The sequence below is a fragment of the Pleurodeles waltl genome, chromosome 10, assembly GCF_031143425.1.
Source record: "Pleurodeles waltl isolate 20211129_DDA chromosome 10, aPleWal1.hap1.20221129, whole genome shotgun sequence".
Taxonomy (NCBI): domain Eukaryota; kingdom Metazoa; phylum Chordata; class Amphibia; order Caudata; family Salamandridae; genus Pleurodeles; species Pleurodeles waltl.
In genome coordinates this window covers 67,388,246-67,406,722 of record NC_090449.1, presented here as the reverse complement: position 1 = coordinate 67,406,722, position 18,477 = coordinate 67,388,246, and the positions used below count along the sequence as shown (strand labels likewise).

General features: G+C 43.8%; 1 protein-coding gene across 4 annotated transcripts in view; it reads left to right on the top strand.

Annotated features, from left to right (window-relative positions):
* Nucleotides 1-1,738: 1,738 nt before the first annotated feature.
* The window catches only part of TNRC6A (trinucleotide repeat containing adaptor 6A), a 376,657-nt gene continuing 359,918 nt past the window's right edge, over nucleotides 1,739-18,477 (top strand). For 3 of the 4 annotated variants that reach the window (XM_069209690.1, XM_069209693.1, XM_069209689.1), the window contains exons 1-2: nucleotides 1,739-2,043; nucleotides 2,657-2,704. In XM_069209690.1, coding sequence (XP_069065791.1) covers nucleotides 1,916-2,043; nucleotides 2,657-2,704 — 176 coding nt within the window. In that variant the 5' untranslated portion in view covers nucleotides 1,739-1,915. The remainder of the gene's footprint in view (nucleotides 2,044-2,656; nucleotides 2,705-18,477) is intronic. The other variant, XM_069209691.1, reaches the window with a different exon arrangement.

Below are 18,477 nucleotides of genomic sequence, written 5' to 3'. Positions count from 1 at the left end.
AACACTTTCCATAACACGCCCAGTGAGGTTACTGGACACACTCCGTTTTATTTGATGAGAGGGAGAAGATGCATGAGTGAGCTTACCCCCAAATTCAATAAGTGGTATGACATGAACCGGGAAATTGAGGCAGAATCTGATGAGAGATTGAGAGTGAAAGCAAGAATAGTGGCCAAACAGGAAAACAATAAGAGGTACGCTGACATGGTGAATAGAGCCAAAACTAAAAATATAGCGCAAGGGGATTGGGTATTGGTGAAGAAACCCAACAGGGTGATGAAGGGGGAGTCTGTGTTTCAAACCCCGGTGCGTGTGCAAGGAGTGACAAGAGGGGCAGTCTGTCTGGAAGGAGCGGGGTGGCGGAGCAAGGACGACATAGTTAGGCTTAAGGCTGGGCAAGAGAAAATCATCATGAAAGATGTCCGTGTGGATGGGGCCGAAGGCACGGATGATGTTGACGAGTGGCAAACTCACGAAGCCAGGGATGTAGTCATTGATGAGGAGGAATGTGTGAATACGCCTTCCAGTCCAGGAATGAGTGGACAGGGGAGTGCGGAGCGATGCGAGAAGGCATGGCGTGGCTTGACGGCTGCCTCAGGACAGAATGGTTGCAGGCCCGAATCTGTGGAGAGCGACAGTCACAATGTAATGGGGTCAAGCCTAGAGGATGCGTGCGCCGTCAAGGCGAATTCACTTCAGTATGTTACTCCAAGCAGGCCAATTAGGCGTATCCGAGCACCCAAGAGGTTCGAAGATTTTGTTATGAGGTGAAGTTCCTTAAGTTTCTTGTTCTGTTGAAAAGGGAGATGTCGTACGTGAGTTAACGCACGAGGCCGGAGGGACAGAACTAGTCTGTCTTCTGTGTTTAGGCGCCTCATGATGCCACGACCAATCTGTAACGAGGACGGTCGTGACGTCAGGGGGCGGCGCGGCGGAGAGGCAGAGGCGCGAACAAAGCGCGGTGTTGCGGCCGGCCGGCTGCTCGTGGGCCTTATTTCTTGTGGCAAGAATAAAAGATATTAACATGAAATTTGTCTCCATCGCATCCTTCATACTTGCCACTACAGGGCCCCGCATGTGGAAATCGGATGAATTAAGTGAGAATCTGAATCGTACAGTAAATTATTACATGCAAGGACCAGGCAGTCCTAGGAGTAGTCATTATATACCCTGTTCTCACCCTCCTGTCTGCTGTTTAAATCACCCCCCCCTAGTATTCCTTAATAAAAATGTAAAGTGGCAGTGGAATATATGGAAAGATGCTACCAGATCTGCAGTTTCACACCACTGCAGTGCAAGGGCGACCTTCATTCCAAGATGGTCGTCGGTTTGGTACACGAAGGCAAGGAACATGGGCCATTTCACACTACACCGGCGGCCATCTTGATATGTAGTAATACCTTTACCTTGTACCACAACATCACAAACAATAGGCTAAAGAAATACCTATGTTACATCTAAATCCTTTGAAAGGTATTTATTGCGCTTTCACGTTTCACAAAAATAATTATGGATACGTTTAAGCACATACTATAGTCATATATTTCTTTATTTTACTAACAACAGTCAGTTTCGCCATCAAAAATCGTTTCCATCAGTTTAACTACGGCTATTGTTGCGTTACGGGTTTTGAAAACGGCCCCTACGTTAGTAAGGGGCTCATTTGATCCTCCAATGTTCGCCGTTTGCCTCAAATTGTGGCACAATCCTGCGAGCGCCACCTACAGAATCTCTTCAGGGTGTCGCAGGCGCGTGCACGGGGGTCTGCGGACCGGAAGTTGGTAGCGGCGCGCGGCCTCCTCTTCCTGAACAGCTTGAGTAGGGAGAAAATGGCGGCCCCGCCGAGCACCTCTATGTCTGCGGCGCTGCGGAGAGCGGAGTGAAGGAGCCGAGGCCGGGCCCCGAGGAGCCGCCCATGCAGCGCCGCCGCTCGGCGCCTTACATTAATGAGGTGAGGGAGGGTGCACAGGCTTCGGAGCTGCAGAGAGGGGATGCACTGCCGAGGGAGACCCCAAGACCGGGCGATGGGAGGTTGGAGGGCAGGTAGGCTGCACGGGCCGGGGTACGGTTTACGTTGCAGAGAGGGTTGCGTGCAAGGACAGGGGCACCGTGTCGCGGGGTCTGTGCTGCAGGGTGGGGTGTGGACAGGATGCACAGTTCTAGATTCGTGTTTCTGCTGCGGAGGAGCAGGTCTCTGCGTTATGCTACTACCTCTGTCCTGCGTGTACTTTTCAGTGTGGCCGCCCATTCCTTCAAATATTCATCACCCCCGTTACAGCAATCCACTTACGCCTTCCGCGCGTGCAGCCCCATTAATATGCACCATCCCTTCACATAAATCTGCAGGTTTGCGCCCCCCACAGTATTGCGTGCCCTGCACCACAAACATGGTTGCAGTGCTCCTTAAACGTTCGGGGTCGTCCTCCGCGGCACTGTACTTTCCCCTAAGAATCCACCCCTCTAAGACGTGCATGATCTATGCTCAGTACCTTGCACTGTGCTTGAAATTGCCCTCTGACCTGTGTACTTCCCTGCCAAGTAGGCATTATTCCAATTTTGGTTACCTCGGCCTCTTTTCGTCGCCTTGGATTTTTTTTTTGTCATATGTTTTTTTTAACTGCTGTTGACTCAGCTGCTGGCCCGTTTTGTCTTGCAGAGAATTGGAAGTTGCAGCTACCAAAGACGTTGAAGGGAAACATAGCAGGTAAGAAACGGTCACTACTAAAATAGTGTGGACGCTTTGCGTTGGGGTCTGTTGTGGGATTTCTCCGTGGGGTGTCTCATTGGGCCGAACGAACACGGTATATTCATTGGCCACTGTGTCCTTTGGACAAGTGACACACACTTGCCTTTTCTATAATGTTTATTGTTGGGTGTGGTGTTGTCTTTGAGATCGGCGAGTTCGCGCAGGGATACCTTTTGAGGTTTTAACTCGACTTGCGAAAGGGACGATAATTTTACACTGCGGTCCTGCTTCCACGCTAACTTTTTGCTATTTTACTGGTGAATTGCTATATGATGCCGTCTCTTCAGTGGCTTGGGGTAGGCATTTAATAACATTGTAGTAATCGGTGCTTTTGCGACGTCGCACTTATACCTTTCTTTCCAAAAGGTGTGCACATTTGGTAGGGATGACAAATCGTTTTGTCCTTTTAGATAAATCCCTGGCGCTAGCAATTTCTGCTTCTTAGTGTGTGTGGAACGAAAGACCGCTTTTAGGGTAAAGGCAGCTGCTGATTGTTGATGTGCATTGTAAAGTGGAATATGAGCTAAGGAACTAGCGTTTCATGTTCCTAAAAAGCGTTATTATGGTTATGTTGTAAGTATCCGTGGCTACCGGCTCTACCAGACCAATATTATTTGATGACCTAAGCGTGTATTCATCATCCGTATATAAACACTTGGGAGTGGCTACCATTGAGGCGAATTGTTACTCACTCACGTTGTGGAGCAACGCTCCGGCCTGTGTTGTAGTCTGTCACTTGAACTGTTTAGTTATGTAAACAATTAGAATGCGGTCCTAACTGGTTTAGGCATATGTCCCTGCTGCGCATGCTGTCAGACTTTCAAAATCGCCTCTCGTTCTGTTTAGTTCCTGTATGTTCATGCACTGTGTATGTGTAGTCTTTGAGAGCTCCCAAATGCATTCGGAAGTGTCCGGTTGTGGCATTGTTTATTGGAAGCTAGTCAGCCGATGACGAGTGTTTAATTACATTGACCAAAATACCGTGTTTTTTCCATTGGCTATACGTTTACTTTGGTGTGTGGATATATAACTCAATATGTAGGGCATGCACGTTGATTTCTCCAGATATGTGCAGCTGTTTATGTGCTTCCTTGTGATACAAGCACCACAGAAGTCAAGTCAGTTGCCACACCGAATTTTCAGGCTTTCAGCCTACACTCTTCTCCAGTGACATTCTCGCAGCATCAGTCATGAAATCTAATTTCCTGACCTGCTGCTCTACTCGTTACTATTGATAAACCTATCCATGACCCAATGTTTACTTATTCTTAAGGTAGTCCAAGTAATACCTTTATTTAAAAAGACCTCTAATTTTGAACATGCTGTACTTGAGTTTTTTTTTGCTCCATAGCCCAAATGCACTTTGGGATTAACACGGTGGGGTGGGTTCTGTCTGGCCTAAACTTAACTTTCTGCATGACTGATCATGATTGGTAGGGGCGCATCACTATGGGTTTTGAGAGATTTTTAATACCGCAGTTGTCACCATGCAAATTGTGAATAGTATCCTCAGCATACTAGATGAGAGTAAGTGTTCTGCTGGTCTTCTGTCTTTCTGCCCCTAGATCATTTGTGTGACTTAGCTTGCATTGTTTTCAGATTTTTATTTTTTACTCCCGCTTTTTTATGTAAATAGTTGTGGGTTGGTTTAATTTTCTTGGCCTTGATGCCCACCATCTGAGGATGTGTTCATCCGTCTGATCACGTCCCTTGTTGTGGGGGTGTCCATCACATGATCTTTAGGTGTCCCTGCAAGTAGACAAGCATACATTGGAGCAAACGTGCTGCTAGAGATTGGATCTGACATATTGCCTTAAGCTCCACACCAGTAAGACACAATGTATACTCTTTACCTTAGAGTTGTCTGTCCTGTGCAGCTGTGGCTCTAAGTTCTAGCAGTGGTTCGAATCACCCTACATTAGCCACACATTTGCCAAGTGCTGAAAAATGTGACGTTAAATACGAAGCAACCGTTTTTTTTTGTCAATTATCACTCAGTTTCGTTTTCATATTGAAAGCGCCAGCATTTCATTTACAAAGAGTCCTGGTATCCTTCTTTTCTGGGACAGCTACTTCATTCCTGTACTTTTTTTCTTTCTTACTGGAATTATAAAAATAATATCCGTTTTGGTTCTTCTGTTTCATAGTAGAATTTGTTTTGTTTGTTGTCAAACTTGTATTTTTGCCTTTAAATCATTGTATATGTAATTTCCTGAGATTAATTGCTCCACATCGTGGGCTATGGGTGACATAACGTCAGATAGTTGATGAAAGCATTGGTAACACACACTACGACCACCATAGTGACGCTGTACACTAAATGGGAAGCAGATTTCAACAATGTTGAATGGGAACATTCCCACACTAATCATTTACTATGTCCAGAAACTCCCAGCTAAAGCTTATACAATTTTATGTACTGCGTAGAGCCTTTCTGCCTCCAGGGAAGTTTAGCAAATTCTTTCTTGGTTTGGACTCCTCCTGTCCTTGTTGCCTGTTGGTGAATGCCGATATACAACATAGGTTCTGGGTGTGTCGAGAGTCCACACTGTTCTGGACAGAAGTTACTGATCAGATGCAAGAGTTATCAGGACATGGAAGCTTGTGTAGGTGTTACATATGCAACCTGGTACTTTTTACACGCCCCAAAAGACATAAGGCCATTTCCTGCTTCCTTGTCCCAGGATTTGTTTTTGCGCTTCGATCTGCGACTCACCTTTTGCTTTTAGTGATACGACCGATGGGTTTAAGGGTCAAGATCATGGCAATCATAGGAATAGGTTTTCTTGTCTTGGCCCAAGCCTGTATGAGCTCTGGGATTGCAGTTCTGAACCAACTGAAAGAAATGTCTTCTATAGCGATACATTGTGCAGTCATGTGAATTTGGACTTGTCAGACTGATTTGACCCCTCTCGGCAAGCGTAGTGAAAATGGAATCTTAACATCCCTCCGGGTCTTTGAGGAAAGGAACCACAGTTGCCTTGGGTAGTTGGTGAGGTCTGTAGCCACGTGTATCTTTATTTACAGAATTATTTACACTAAAATGTTGCCACCTTTTACAAGCCAACAAGTAGGTTTGAATGTATTGCCTTTCCATAGTTAGTGGCATGTTGTGATTAAGGCATTGATCAGTGGCCTGCTGGGAGTGGTAGTGAAGAAAGAGTGTGACTCACCGCCTTGACTGCAGCTTGGATCCAAGACCTGCATGCTAATCTTTCTGAAAATAGCCTTTGAAACTGAGATTTTTTTTGAGTTTGGGATCTGGAGCCCCCTTCCCCCCCGAAAAGCTTTTGTTGTAGTACTGCACCAACCTTGGGGATGTCTCCTAAGATTTCTGCACACAGTACATAAAAGTTAACTGTGGCCAGCTTGTCAGATGCTATGTTTCCAGGTTATGCCTTTGTGCAGTACTTACACGTTTCAGGACTAGTACAGTGCTGCAGACACCTCTTTCCCCGCCACACAACACACTCCCACTATATATATATATATATAAAATCTCTACCTTCTCTACTTCTGAATGTCCGATGTCCCCCAGACTTTGCTGAAAGTTCAGAAGTCTGAGTGAAATGCGTGTTTAAACAAAGAGATAACTGTGATAAGGTGTATGTTATGTCAATTATTTGCTTATAGTGCACGTTCACCAATTGTTTTTTGACACATTTTGTTAAGGCATTAACAATTTAGGACTATGACCATCAAAAACAGTATTATGTCAATTAATAGTATTGGCTAAATAGCCATGTTTTTAAAGCTTTTCTGGAATGACTGAAAGGTGACGTATTTTGTCCAGTAAAGAAGTTTAGATTGCAGGTGCTGATCTTCCAAAGCTGCGTCCATCCGATTTTGTGATATTTTGGTGGCAAGAGTTTTGATTCTGTGTGTACATATAAGATTCAGTGTTGATATGTACTTTGCCATTTTTTTTTTCTTTAGGCACAAACTTGTATCCAGGCCCTACCAAACTTTTAGAAAAACAATGTAACAAGTTTTGAACAGTGTGCATTGCTTCGCTGGCAACCAGTAGAGCTTTTGGGCAGTGGGGTGGCATGTGTAGTTCTGTGGAGCTGAAAGATAAATCTAGCTGTCTTGCTCTGAATTACTTGAGTCTGTGTAAGGTTGTATTAGATAGGCCCAGATAGACTGAGTTAGCATCGTATGTCCACAAAAATATGAATCAGGCAATCTAATCCGATGTCTAATATTGCACACCTTAAGGCTGTAAGTTACTTGTAACTCATGCATGTGGCTATAGGATCTGTATAAACGTTTGGGAGAGTGGGGCTGGCAGTAACTGGGCTGTATTTTTTTTTGGTCTAGGCGGCGCGCATGCACTGTCTGCAAGACATGCTGTATTCAATCTATGGGCCTCTAACCTCACCAGCTATTGCCATTCATTCTTTGTGGTGCTTGTCTTAAATGCTTGCTTTTTATTTGTGCATTTTTTAAAAATGTCCCATCCTTTGTGTGCTTAGTTCCCTCCCAGGCGATTTCACTAAGGGAACATTGTTGGTTATCACAGTACGTCACACTTACTCCTGTTAAAGCGTGTGATGTGACCTCGCCCCACCTGATTTCGGTTTTCCCTTTAATCCCAGCCACGATCCTTTCTCCGTGTGGCTCGTTCTGCTTTGTGTGTGGTGCTTTTTTTCGACCTAGAAGGCATTTTCACTAAGGGAATGTTATCGTTGGCCATCACACTGTCACGTTCCTCCTGTTTCCAAGTCTGATGGCCCCTCCTTCCTTCAGGTTTTGGTATTCCCTTTAAACCCAGCTGCGATCCTTTCTCTAACTGGCTTGTCCTTTGTGTCGTGTGTGCGTTTATTTATTTATTTTTTCCTTTCTTTCAGACATCTACTTTCATAGCCATTATTCAGAATGAATTAATTACAACATGTTTAGAAGGTGTTTTGTGAAAAATCAGAAATCTTGCCTTTCCCTCTGTTTAAAAAAAAAAGTCACTGTACTATAAAGTGCTGCTTCGTGTTCCTTTGTGGTGCTGTTCAAAGGCTGGTGTGGTATATTTGAGAGGAGAAATCACACTCTGAGAGCTTGAGTGCCTGGTCTCTGGCGCTCTCAGCCCTTGTCACTCAGGCCGGGACCCATCCAATCAGCACGCCTCCTTGATGCAAGCAGCCCGTCCTGCTGTGCTTTTATGTCATGCTGCAGTACATTTTTATGCATTTTTGCTGCTGCTGCCAGGAATTGAATCGAGAGGGCACAGTACAGGCTCAAATCAATAAATAAGGCAGCTGTTATAGAGTGCATTCTTGTCATCCCGGGCGGTCTCCTGATGCTGATTTGGTGCTGCAGGGTTGGTCCTTCTGGTGGTCAAAAAGCCAGGTCTTCAGCTGCTGCTTGGAGTCCTTTATGGATGGGGGCGGTCCAGAGGTAGGTGGGAACGTCGTTCCAGGGTTTGGCCTACAGGCCTCCCTGGTCTTGTTCTTGCTGCAGTGTTGTTTTTCCATGTCTACACTGCCACTGTGCCTTGTCTGTGACCAGGGGGCCCGTGTGGCACCCTAAGGCAGCAACACGAGCAAAGTAGAGGTTTAATGTGCGGCATGGCTAAATACTTACAAGGTCCCAAAGTGGAGACCTAGTGGCTATGCAAATGCTTGTTTCTCCTTTGCATCTATTCTGTATGAGTCTGTTCCAACCTGTGTTCTCAGGGAATAGCTTTGGTTGGGCTATGCCTGTGACATTGGCCAATAATTGTGGACATAGGCCTGTGTCAATACCTGGAAGACGGAGATTGCTCGCTGAGTTCTGGGGTGTTTGTGGATCTTGAACAGGAGCTGAGTAAATGCTCTTGACTCCATAACTAGGCTTGGTGCACCAAGGACCATTGTACTCTGAAGCTCGTAGGGCCTTGTGCACGGAAGGCGGGTGGCCATTTGACCCTCAATGGTATTCCAAAGGGGTCATCCCCTTAGTCTTACTTAATTGCCTGAGAATTAGTATGTTTTCAGTGCCACCTGACTAGGTAAGCTAGTCCCTGCCAATACGACAACTTGGCCACTGAACCTTGTCAGATGATGACATATCCGGCCCATGTAGGGGGTATTTAGGTGGGGTCGTTCTCGTTCTTTTCTTTCATTAAGGAAGATGTCGCCCAAAATAACATTGAAACAGTTGTGTTGGGTAGGGGGGTGGGGGAGCATAAATGGGGTAACACGTTTTCCAGAACAACAACTCCACCAGTAGTCTTGCACACCTGAAGATCTGGGCAAACTGGTAGTGGTTGATGTAAATGCTGAGCCTTAGGAGAGCGTGTGATGTTTAGTCTTTGACTCTCTTGATGAATTTTCAAACGAGTTTCCGGTGACTTTTTTTATTATTATTTTATTTTTCCCCGTACTCAAAAGAGGCTATATCTCCTCTTACCCGTTTTATGGTTGTCGTGATAGAGTAGAGTGCAGTAGGCTTCTGTTGTCTCGAGTCTTGTTGGGGGTCATGCGGTGGCGGGGAACGAGGCATTTATCATGCCATCACCAAAAGTTTTTGTCCAAGGAGCGGTATTGTTAGTTCAGAGGAAGGTGTGACGGACAGCTCGTGTTTCACTGTTGGCCTCCTCGTGTCGCAGTGATACCCAGCAGATGCTTGAGAGCTTCTCTCTCCTATTGGCCAGAAACCCGGCTCCGCAGAGAGTGATTATCTCGGTGTTTAATGGGGCTGGCGCTACAGGTACAGCTGCCTGCTATCCGTGTCGCGGGGACGGACTAACAAGCAGGTGGGAGTAAACTTCTGGGAGAAGGAATGCCGGAGAGACTTACTACAGCGCACGGATCACTGAAGACGAGTGCCTCCTAATTATATCTGCATTTCTATACCTTCCACCCTGTTTGAAATGTGTACCAAATACATAAAATAATCAAGCAAATTCGACTTTTGTTCGCCTTTATAGTGTTTAATTGCATGAGCAGCAGTTTTTTAGAGTTGAAATCAAGTGATTATGAATCGGTTACAAAAATTAGTTATTGTGGTGCTGTCATGAAAACAATGGGCATTTCTAACGTTCTAAAGCGCCTTAAACGGGATTTGCCTTAGGGTGGCATGGTGATACTACTGCATCCTCTGCAGCAGATGCTCAGTTTGCCTCTCTCGGGCCTTCTGAAGGTTACTTGGCGTGTCTTCTGACTTGTCTGCGGCATTTGTATATTTGCATGTGTACAGAGCGGCAGTGTGAATACGTGTTGCATTGGCCTCTCCTTCTTTTTTATTTTTTCTATTTCTGGACCGTGCTATATTACTAGCATACTGTATAGTTAGTTCAGACAACGAGGATACCTTTTTAAAAGCTGGACAGGTGGTGTGATGAGTGGCATGGAAGACTGTTTGTGGCAGAGTACAAGATTGTGCATTTTGGTCGGATGTTGGAGTTTAGAACGGTATACGATGGGGATTGAGGGATTTACGGCTTGTCTCCTGACCTAAAAGCGTACAAAGTGGCCATTATTGGGAGGACCAGTCACGGTGGGGTTTGTACCAAGAGATCTGATAAGCATAAAAGCAAGGCTGGTTGCAGTGCAGAGTTAACGTGGGCTCTTCAGAGGTGTTGCCTGTTTCCCACATGTGAAAAAAACAGACACATTTGAGACTGCCCAAGGATGTTTTACCAGAGTCCGCAAGGTGTAAATATATGGCAAACAAATGTAAACGGTCTACTAAGATATATGGTAAAAAAAAAAAAAAATCTAAACGGGTCAACCGTAAAAGTGAGAGTGGAGAGGTAGAACATGTAAACTCGTAAAGCGAATCACGGGTAGATGATGCAATAGCTTTTCACGCACAGACTACCTGTATGTAGATTGTGTATGAACCACTGAATGCGTTGGGCACCCTCTCATTGAGAAGCAGGTGCATGAATAAGGATTTTTACAGGCAGAGAGGAGCATCATTGACAAACGAGAGTGGCAGTGGTAAGCTTGCAAGGCAGGTAAATAGGTGGGGTGTAGTGGATCTGATTTTTTTAACTTTGTGTTACTTTTTCGTAGTTTTTGTACCCCTTAAATACTTTGACCCCTGAAGTGTAAAAAAAAAAAAAAGTTATTTTGATCATTGATCTACACATAAATGTAGAAATGTTAATCAGAATAACTGAACACTTTGTTTCCGAAGGGGCCTGTTCTGTCAAGTGCATTAGATACTGCTTCACCCATAGAACATATATTCCTGGAAACACGCTGATGCTCCACACAGTGCAACTCGGGAACCACGAACACATTATGCAGCGCACAGTTCATATCTTTTTATACAGTCGTCTCTGAGGTCGCATGCTGTGTAGCATGTGCTACCATGTCGAAACCCAAGCTATGGAAATATTTGTTCTGGCATGAGGAGCCCCCCCGTCAGGTTCATATATGTTGGGTCATATCCACGAAGGGCATACCAGTATTGTTCATGTGAAGCTTTTATACCGCAAGAGCGGTAATCGGCAGCTGCGCGGGTTTCAGGTGCAGGGTTCTGTGGGAGCCAGGTCTTCCCATTGCAGCCATGTACTGTGGTTTTGGGGTGCATGCCTTGGTAAGGGTCTCCAGGGTGGTGTTTTCTATGCGGTGCATAACACGAGTCAACCACCAAAAAACGTTTTTTAACTAATGTACTTTATTTAGGAGCTGATGAAAGACAGTCTTATATATATTTTTTTATATAACTGGAAGGCTCCACATTAAAAATACAAAATGTAGAATGGTCTTAAAATGGAAGCTTACATGTATTTTATGCACTCTACTGTGTATTTTAGCAGCCGGAGCAAGTTTCTTACATTATGAATAGTAACTCTTTCTTCTAGCATCTATTTTGTTTGTACTGTTAAGGATGTTAGTTTCAACAATATAAATAATGAATTTATTAGTCTGAATTGTGTTCAGGAATTTTGTACAGAATTGTGTATTGTACACAATAGCGATTTTACCTACCAGCTGGAGTCAAAGCGTTACCCGGGGATCCTCAGCATAGATCTAGGAAGCCTCTTTTAACATGGACACTTGTGTGTGATGTGAAGGCGCTCTCAGGCCAGCGGCAGGTGACGCCCACCCTAATGCTAATCACTGCTCTGCTGTCTCTGGTTAGTTTGAAAGCTTGATTTGCACAATTTCGTGCACTGTCACCTCTGGGACGCGGGTCGTGGTGGGTACTTGCAAATATAGGGTGGCGGATTTATCTGAGCACCGTAATCCAAGATAGCGGCCGAAAATTGTTTTTTACCTAGGGTTCTGCCCACCCTCCCCGATTAACGGTAGGATGGGCTGGCTGCACCCTGCCCTGTAATTCAGTGAATCTTGAAAAAAAGAAAAAAAAACTTTCCGAGTGTGAGGCGGCCTGGTAAACTGAGACATGGCCCGCTTGGGCTTGTTTAACATGAGGTACTTGTAATGTGGCTCGAGTCTTTCGTTTCACTTTTTTCTTCTTTTTTTTTCCTTTTCTGCTACCGTTGTCTTCTGTGATTTGTGTTGCCTACTGCACGTCAAGAAACAAGTGTGAACCTGCTAAAGCCTGCTTGCATTCCATTGCTGGTCCAACCTGGCTGTAATACAAAAGCCGGGGGCGGAAGTGTGCTTCGTTTCAAGGAATGTAAATTCCGTCTGCGCTGCCCTTTTAATAACGCGGATTATTTGACACCCCAGGGCTGGGAGCAGTTTTCTCTTGGGTACCTGGCTTTAAACGCACGATTTTAAGATGCCTGTCTCCTGGTGGTAGATGGTGAGCAAAGTAACTCGGCTTTTTGTGTAACTCGCCTCTCTGAACAGAGGTTGTGAGCTTAGCCCTTGGGGGAGGAAGAGCTTTGAAAACACGTGAAAGAGTAATATAAGCTCATTCCCCCTCGAACATGTTCATGCTGGGGAGAGGACTTGAGACTTTGTGCTCATAATATCCCGGCTGCCTATGCAGAGCCTGCCGGCACAAAGCCCACTTGTAGTTTCACGAGGCAGATGGAAAGGAAAGGCAGTTGTTGTGTCAGGAGTGGGGAGCTGGCAGTGTGTACCCGCCACAGAGTGAGGCACACGGACTCCCACCTTTTACGTAAGGTTTGCAGTGTGCAGGCGTCTCAGCCTTGGTGTTCTAGATTCAACTGCTGCTTGGTGGGGGTGAAGTAGCTTGGCACATGTTTGAATAAGTGAAGAGCCCTAAATGTTTAGTCTAGAATGCTGTAAAACTTAGGGCGGCACAACACACAAGCTTTGTGGGCAGTAATTAAATATATATATATATATATATGATACCTTAAGGATCATTAAGGCAACCAGCACTCCGTAAGAGTGAATGTTATCTACATTTTGAAATGCAGTTGTCCCAAGTTATATGTAGGAAGTACTAAACTACAAGTACATAAAAGGATACTACAACATCTAAGGGCAATTGTCAACAAAGATGAGTCCTACCCGGTTGCTCGACATGTGCACGACTTCCATGTTGGACGAGTAGAAGATGTAAAATACAGTGTACTTGATGGGATAAGAAAAGATATTCGTGGAGGTGACAGGGAGTAAAAATATGAGAAAACTAGAGTCCAGATATATACTGGCATTAGATTCAAGAGAACCAGTTGGGTTAAATTCTAGTGAGGAACTATACATACATTTGAGCTAACGTGTTTTTCATAAACGATTCAATAGATGTCTGCTATAATGTGACAATATAGCACTGAATCATTGTAGTAATATCTAGCACACCTTAGTAATATGTTTCTCCTTCCATAAAGCTTGCATCAGATTAATATCTCCACAGACCAGATATTCAACACATTTTATTACCTTTTGTTTATCATAGTCTTGTTATCAGTTCTTATTGTTGGTAAATAGATCAAGTATATGACTCAGTGTGAACCATTGAGTATAAATAGACATATGTTTCTTTAAACTTTAATAGATTTATTTTTTCTACTGAGTTCAAATTAGGTGACAAATATGTTACTTAGACATTGTTTACTTATCAATTGGCATTCATGCAGTGTTTTTTTATAATGTATTCTTTCGCCGTTTTTTCACCTACTATATTTTACATTTACTGTGTTGCTTTAAGTGAACTGATTGTAACCAAACACACATGGTATATAAAGGGGGCCAAAATGGCGGCCCGCAGGTTGATGAAGGCGGTAACGCCGAAACGCGCTCCTGTTTTGTTTAAATAAACCTTTGTTTTTCCATTCGCGGAGTGCTGGTTGCCTTAATGATCCTTAAGTTATCGTTTTCATGTTAGACGTGGTGGCACGCGTCAAATCCTGGCACCATTGGCGTTCAGGCGCGGCGAGGAAAATGCTGAATCAAGTGTTGAGAGAGAGATATATATATATATATATATATAAAAAATATGTACATGGAAGTATAAGACTTAACTTACAAACTCGAATTTTATGCTAACCTCCAGGCACTGATTTCAAGTCTGAATAGTGACATGTCACCTCTTATTAGTCGTAAGCCTACAACATGTTCGGAGGTATTTTGAATTTGATCATATCGTATTTAAGTTGCACTTATGGCCCCTATACTTTAACATTCGATATGTTTCTGGCATCCCCTTCAGAGCCTGTGTCCTTTCTCGCTCTTTTTTCCCTGGCGATAAGATCCAGGTTGCTGGTGGTTTGAGAAGCTAAGCCGGGTGTTGTGCTGTTGGATTGCCCTGTGTTTTTTATAAGCCTCATTTTCCAAACGAGGTTTAGCAACTGTTACCCTCGCGTACTAAATCTGTTTGTATTTTGATGGACTAATGCAAAACTTTAATGTGTGACTGATTGATTTGACTGGTTCCGTTGATGTGGGTTTAGATTTTTTTCCTTGCTGTTTTATAGGGAATTGTATTTGTATACTGTTTCTCTTTTCATTTGAATTGGAACATCTGTTTTCATTTTTGTGATGATTTTTTTTTCTTTTTTCTTTTTATATCCACTTTCTATAGGACCCTACTTTACTTCTGCATGGAGGCTGTACTTTACTAATTGAAAAATTAAATTAGAATTGCAATATTTTGTTAGAGCGGAGCATGTCCAAAAATGTTGCATCCTATTGCAGTACCACTGCGCGGGATGGGTTTTGAGATTGTCTTCTATCGAAAGTGTGGTTACTTGGTCTTAAATCTTGTAGGGTGAACTTGGCAGATTATTAAAGTTTTACGTCACTAAATGTAGATTGTACACATGTTTATTCTACTGCATCTGAATGCAGAACAGACACTTGGTGGGTAAGAGGAAATTTAGTACCTCTCAGGTGGTTGGAAAAAAATTATGCGCGCACACACACTCTGCTGCTACCACAATTTCCCAGTTTTAAAGAAGTTGATTTTCATGTGTTTGTTCGAACTATGGTACTCTTTTCTCTAAACGTATTTTTTCGCCTCTTGGCACTGATGATACTGGTAAACATCTTGACAAATTCTGGCCACTTGCCTCTTGCACAGATCGTAAATTGTATTCATATTGTGCATTCTACCCCTGACAAGCTTTGAAGCACTTCACTGTCGGTAGCACGCAAATCCAGAAACCATGTTTGTAGGTTAATAGTAGATTAGTACATTTTTTTGTGCCTTAGTGGTTAGGTTTATGCTCTTAATTTCCTGTGTTTTTAATAGAGTTGAGTAGGTATAAGATGATTGGGATGAATTTGAAAGGGGAAGTAGTCCATTGTTTTTTGTAATGGTGGTCGTATGTGCCAGTTAGTTGAGTGACATGACTAGAAAAAGAGGGGAAGTTTCACAATGATGCTTTGGGGGTTCATAGTAGTTAGAAAGGGTTGGGATGAGGCATTGTACAAAGGTGTAAAGGAAGGCTTTTTTTATTAAAAAAATAAAATATATATATACACACACTAGAGATTTAAGGTTTTATCGGTTGGAGGAATACCCATATGTGTATAGAAGCAGCAATAATTACATGGTCTGATGTGCGCACTTACCTTGTGGTGAAGTAATGCGCATTTTTTCATGACCGTCTGTAGTGCTTTCCTCTTAGCTAGTTTCTAAGCACTAACATAACACACCAGAAATGCACTTCTGAGGTCAAAGAAGACTTTTATTGTTGTTAATTCTTCCCCAACCCCAATTTTTATGTATGACGAATTAGTAGCTTTCAAGTCCGCGTTAATCAAACAAAATATATCAGTTTGCAATATACACAGCAGGTTATATTTATAAGATATTGAATGCAAAGCAAAACAAATACTTCACCGTGTGGGAAACTATTTACAGCTTCATCTTTCTAAGGTCTGCCAGCTGATGACCCCTGTCAGCCGCGAGAAAGAGATTCATCTACCCACACGGGATTGCTGGCAGCTGGCGCCAAGCTCCAGCACGAGGTCCGGCAGATTCGAATCTGACTCTCTGCAGCCTGTTACATTCGTTACAAAGGTGTGCCCCCTCCTCTCAGACCTGGGAAACTGAGCAAGCCTTTTGGAGACTGGCCAGGTCTCCAAGACTACTCCTGTTCCCAAGCTCAAGCGAAGAAAAACAACACCCATGTACCCTCTCTTATCAGGTCTAGTCTACTGTGAGAAAAACATCTTGGCTCTCTGGTGCAAAAACACAGCTTGGAAAAATACAGCTTGGATTCTCAACTGCAATGTCTAACTCCACGTTAAAGGCAATAGGCAGCTAACCTAAATATCAAATGCAATGTCATGTTAAAGGCAATAGGCAGCTAACCTAAATATCAAATGCAATGTCTAGTGTCATGTCAAAGCCGACAGGCATCTGAGCTGAATACAAAATGCAATATATAATATCATGTCAAAGCCCATAGGCAGAATATCTAATAGCATGTCAAAGTCAATAGGCAGCTAAATTGAATACATCATGTCAAAGCCAATAGGAATGCAATGTCAAAGCCAATAGGCGGCTAGACTGGATACAGCATGTCAAAGCCAATAGGCAGAATACAGAATGTAATGGCTAATGCAATGTCAAAGCCCATAGGCGGCTCAACTGAATACAGAAAATAATGGCTAATGCCATGTCAAAGCCAATAGGCAGAATACAGAATGTAATGGCTAATGCAATGTCAAAGCCCATAGGCGGCTAAACTGAACAAAACATACCATGTGCTACTGGTGAACATTGAGCAACTAATATGCGCAGTGGTGAAACACAAAGTCATTGGTCAAAACAAAATTTAACAAATGGCAGTACACCGTCCTTAGTTTTGATGGCTGCAATAAACTCCTATGTGCACCTTTTTTATGTATACTAATCCATCACTAATTCTTGTTGGGTTCCAGAGTAGCGTGCTACTCACCGAAAAGCACTTTGACGCCTCGTCAGGGGTAGTAAGCGCTATATAAATACGGTTACAATACAATACATGGGAGCAATTTTGACATCTTTTATATACAAGGGTATCTTGTAGTGTAATATACACTTTACTCTATAGGAATGTATCTGCTTATAACCGGAAGCACAGTTGAATGTACAGTGACAAGTGTATAACAACAACTTCATGTGCACACAGCATACTTTGTCATGGTTGAAAATACTGATGTGGCACACTTTTGTGTTTGAGTATATTTGCCATGTTGGGGAAGATCCAGCTCTTGACTAATCTTCTGAAGTTAAGCTGGTTTTCAGTGGATCTTAGGTGTGTTTGTAGTAAATTTCACAGTTTGACTGCTTGAACAGGCAAAGATGTCCCACCTTTGGGTTTGTTTCTTCCTCTTATTTTTGTATTGTATTTTATTTTTTTAAATCCCTTATATGTTGGAATGTTGAAGCGGGGAGCCATTCTCAAGTGTAGATTCCTTTGCATGTATTGGTTGATTTTCTTCCTGATGAAGAGTAGTCTCCCATGTATTGCTTTGTTGTGTGATACAAAGCAGCTTGTTGGTGGATCTTCTGGCAGCTGGTACCAATGGAGGGCCCTCAAGGTAAGGGAGGTGTTTGCTTGTTGCTTTACTTGCAGGATGAATCTGGCGCCAGCGTTCTGAATTCTTTATAGTCTTATAGTTGACAGAGGTGAGCTGTGATAGAAGACTATTAGTGTAATCGAGCTTAGATAGGATAAGTGGGGGGGGGGGGGGGGGGGGGGGGTTGGTAACTTGTGTGGGTGCCCTAGGTGAGTGAAGCTGTGTTTCAGTGTTTTCATTGTGAGAGAGCTTGATTTGGCTACTTTATCCACTTCTGCATTCATTGTCAGCTTCACATCCATAGTAATTCAGGGGTTTCTCACCTCCATAGATATTTTTGGCTGTAGATCGTCGGGCCGGTGTGATGAGGCCAGTAAGGATGGTTTTGGAGTGTAGCATGTTAGGTTTGTCAAACCATATGTGGAGCTTACAAAGGATGCGTATATTTGAGTGTATTGTGAAAAGGTTAGAGATTTATGGGGCCGATTAAGAGTTCCAAACTCCCTACGGGGTGGTTGCTGCCCTGCTGGCCAACTACCTGTCGCCCCCATTATGACTTTCCCACTGGGCTGACCAGCCAAAAATGGAGCTGGTGGCAATGCTGATGCACGCAGCGGGTACAAACACCCTCGAAATGCGCACTGTCTGCACAGCGGATAGTGTGAATTTCTAGGCTGCCGGGCAGGGGGACCCCTGCACTGCCCATGCCATGGGCTTGGGCAGTGCAGGGGCACCCCTTTGGCCCCCTGCACCTGTTCCCCGCCTGCCTTTTCATGTTGGTGGTACCGCCATGAAAAGGCTGGAAGAGAACAAGGTTGCCGTCAGCAGGGCGGCGCGGACTTCAGCACCTCCCAGGCTGAATGCAACCTGCACCTGCCATCAACCTGTCTATCGAAGATCCTGGTG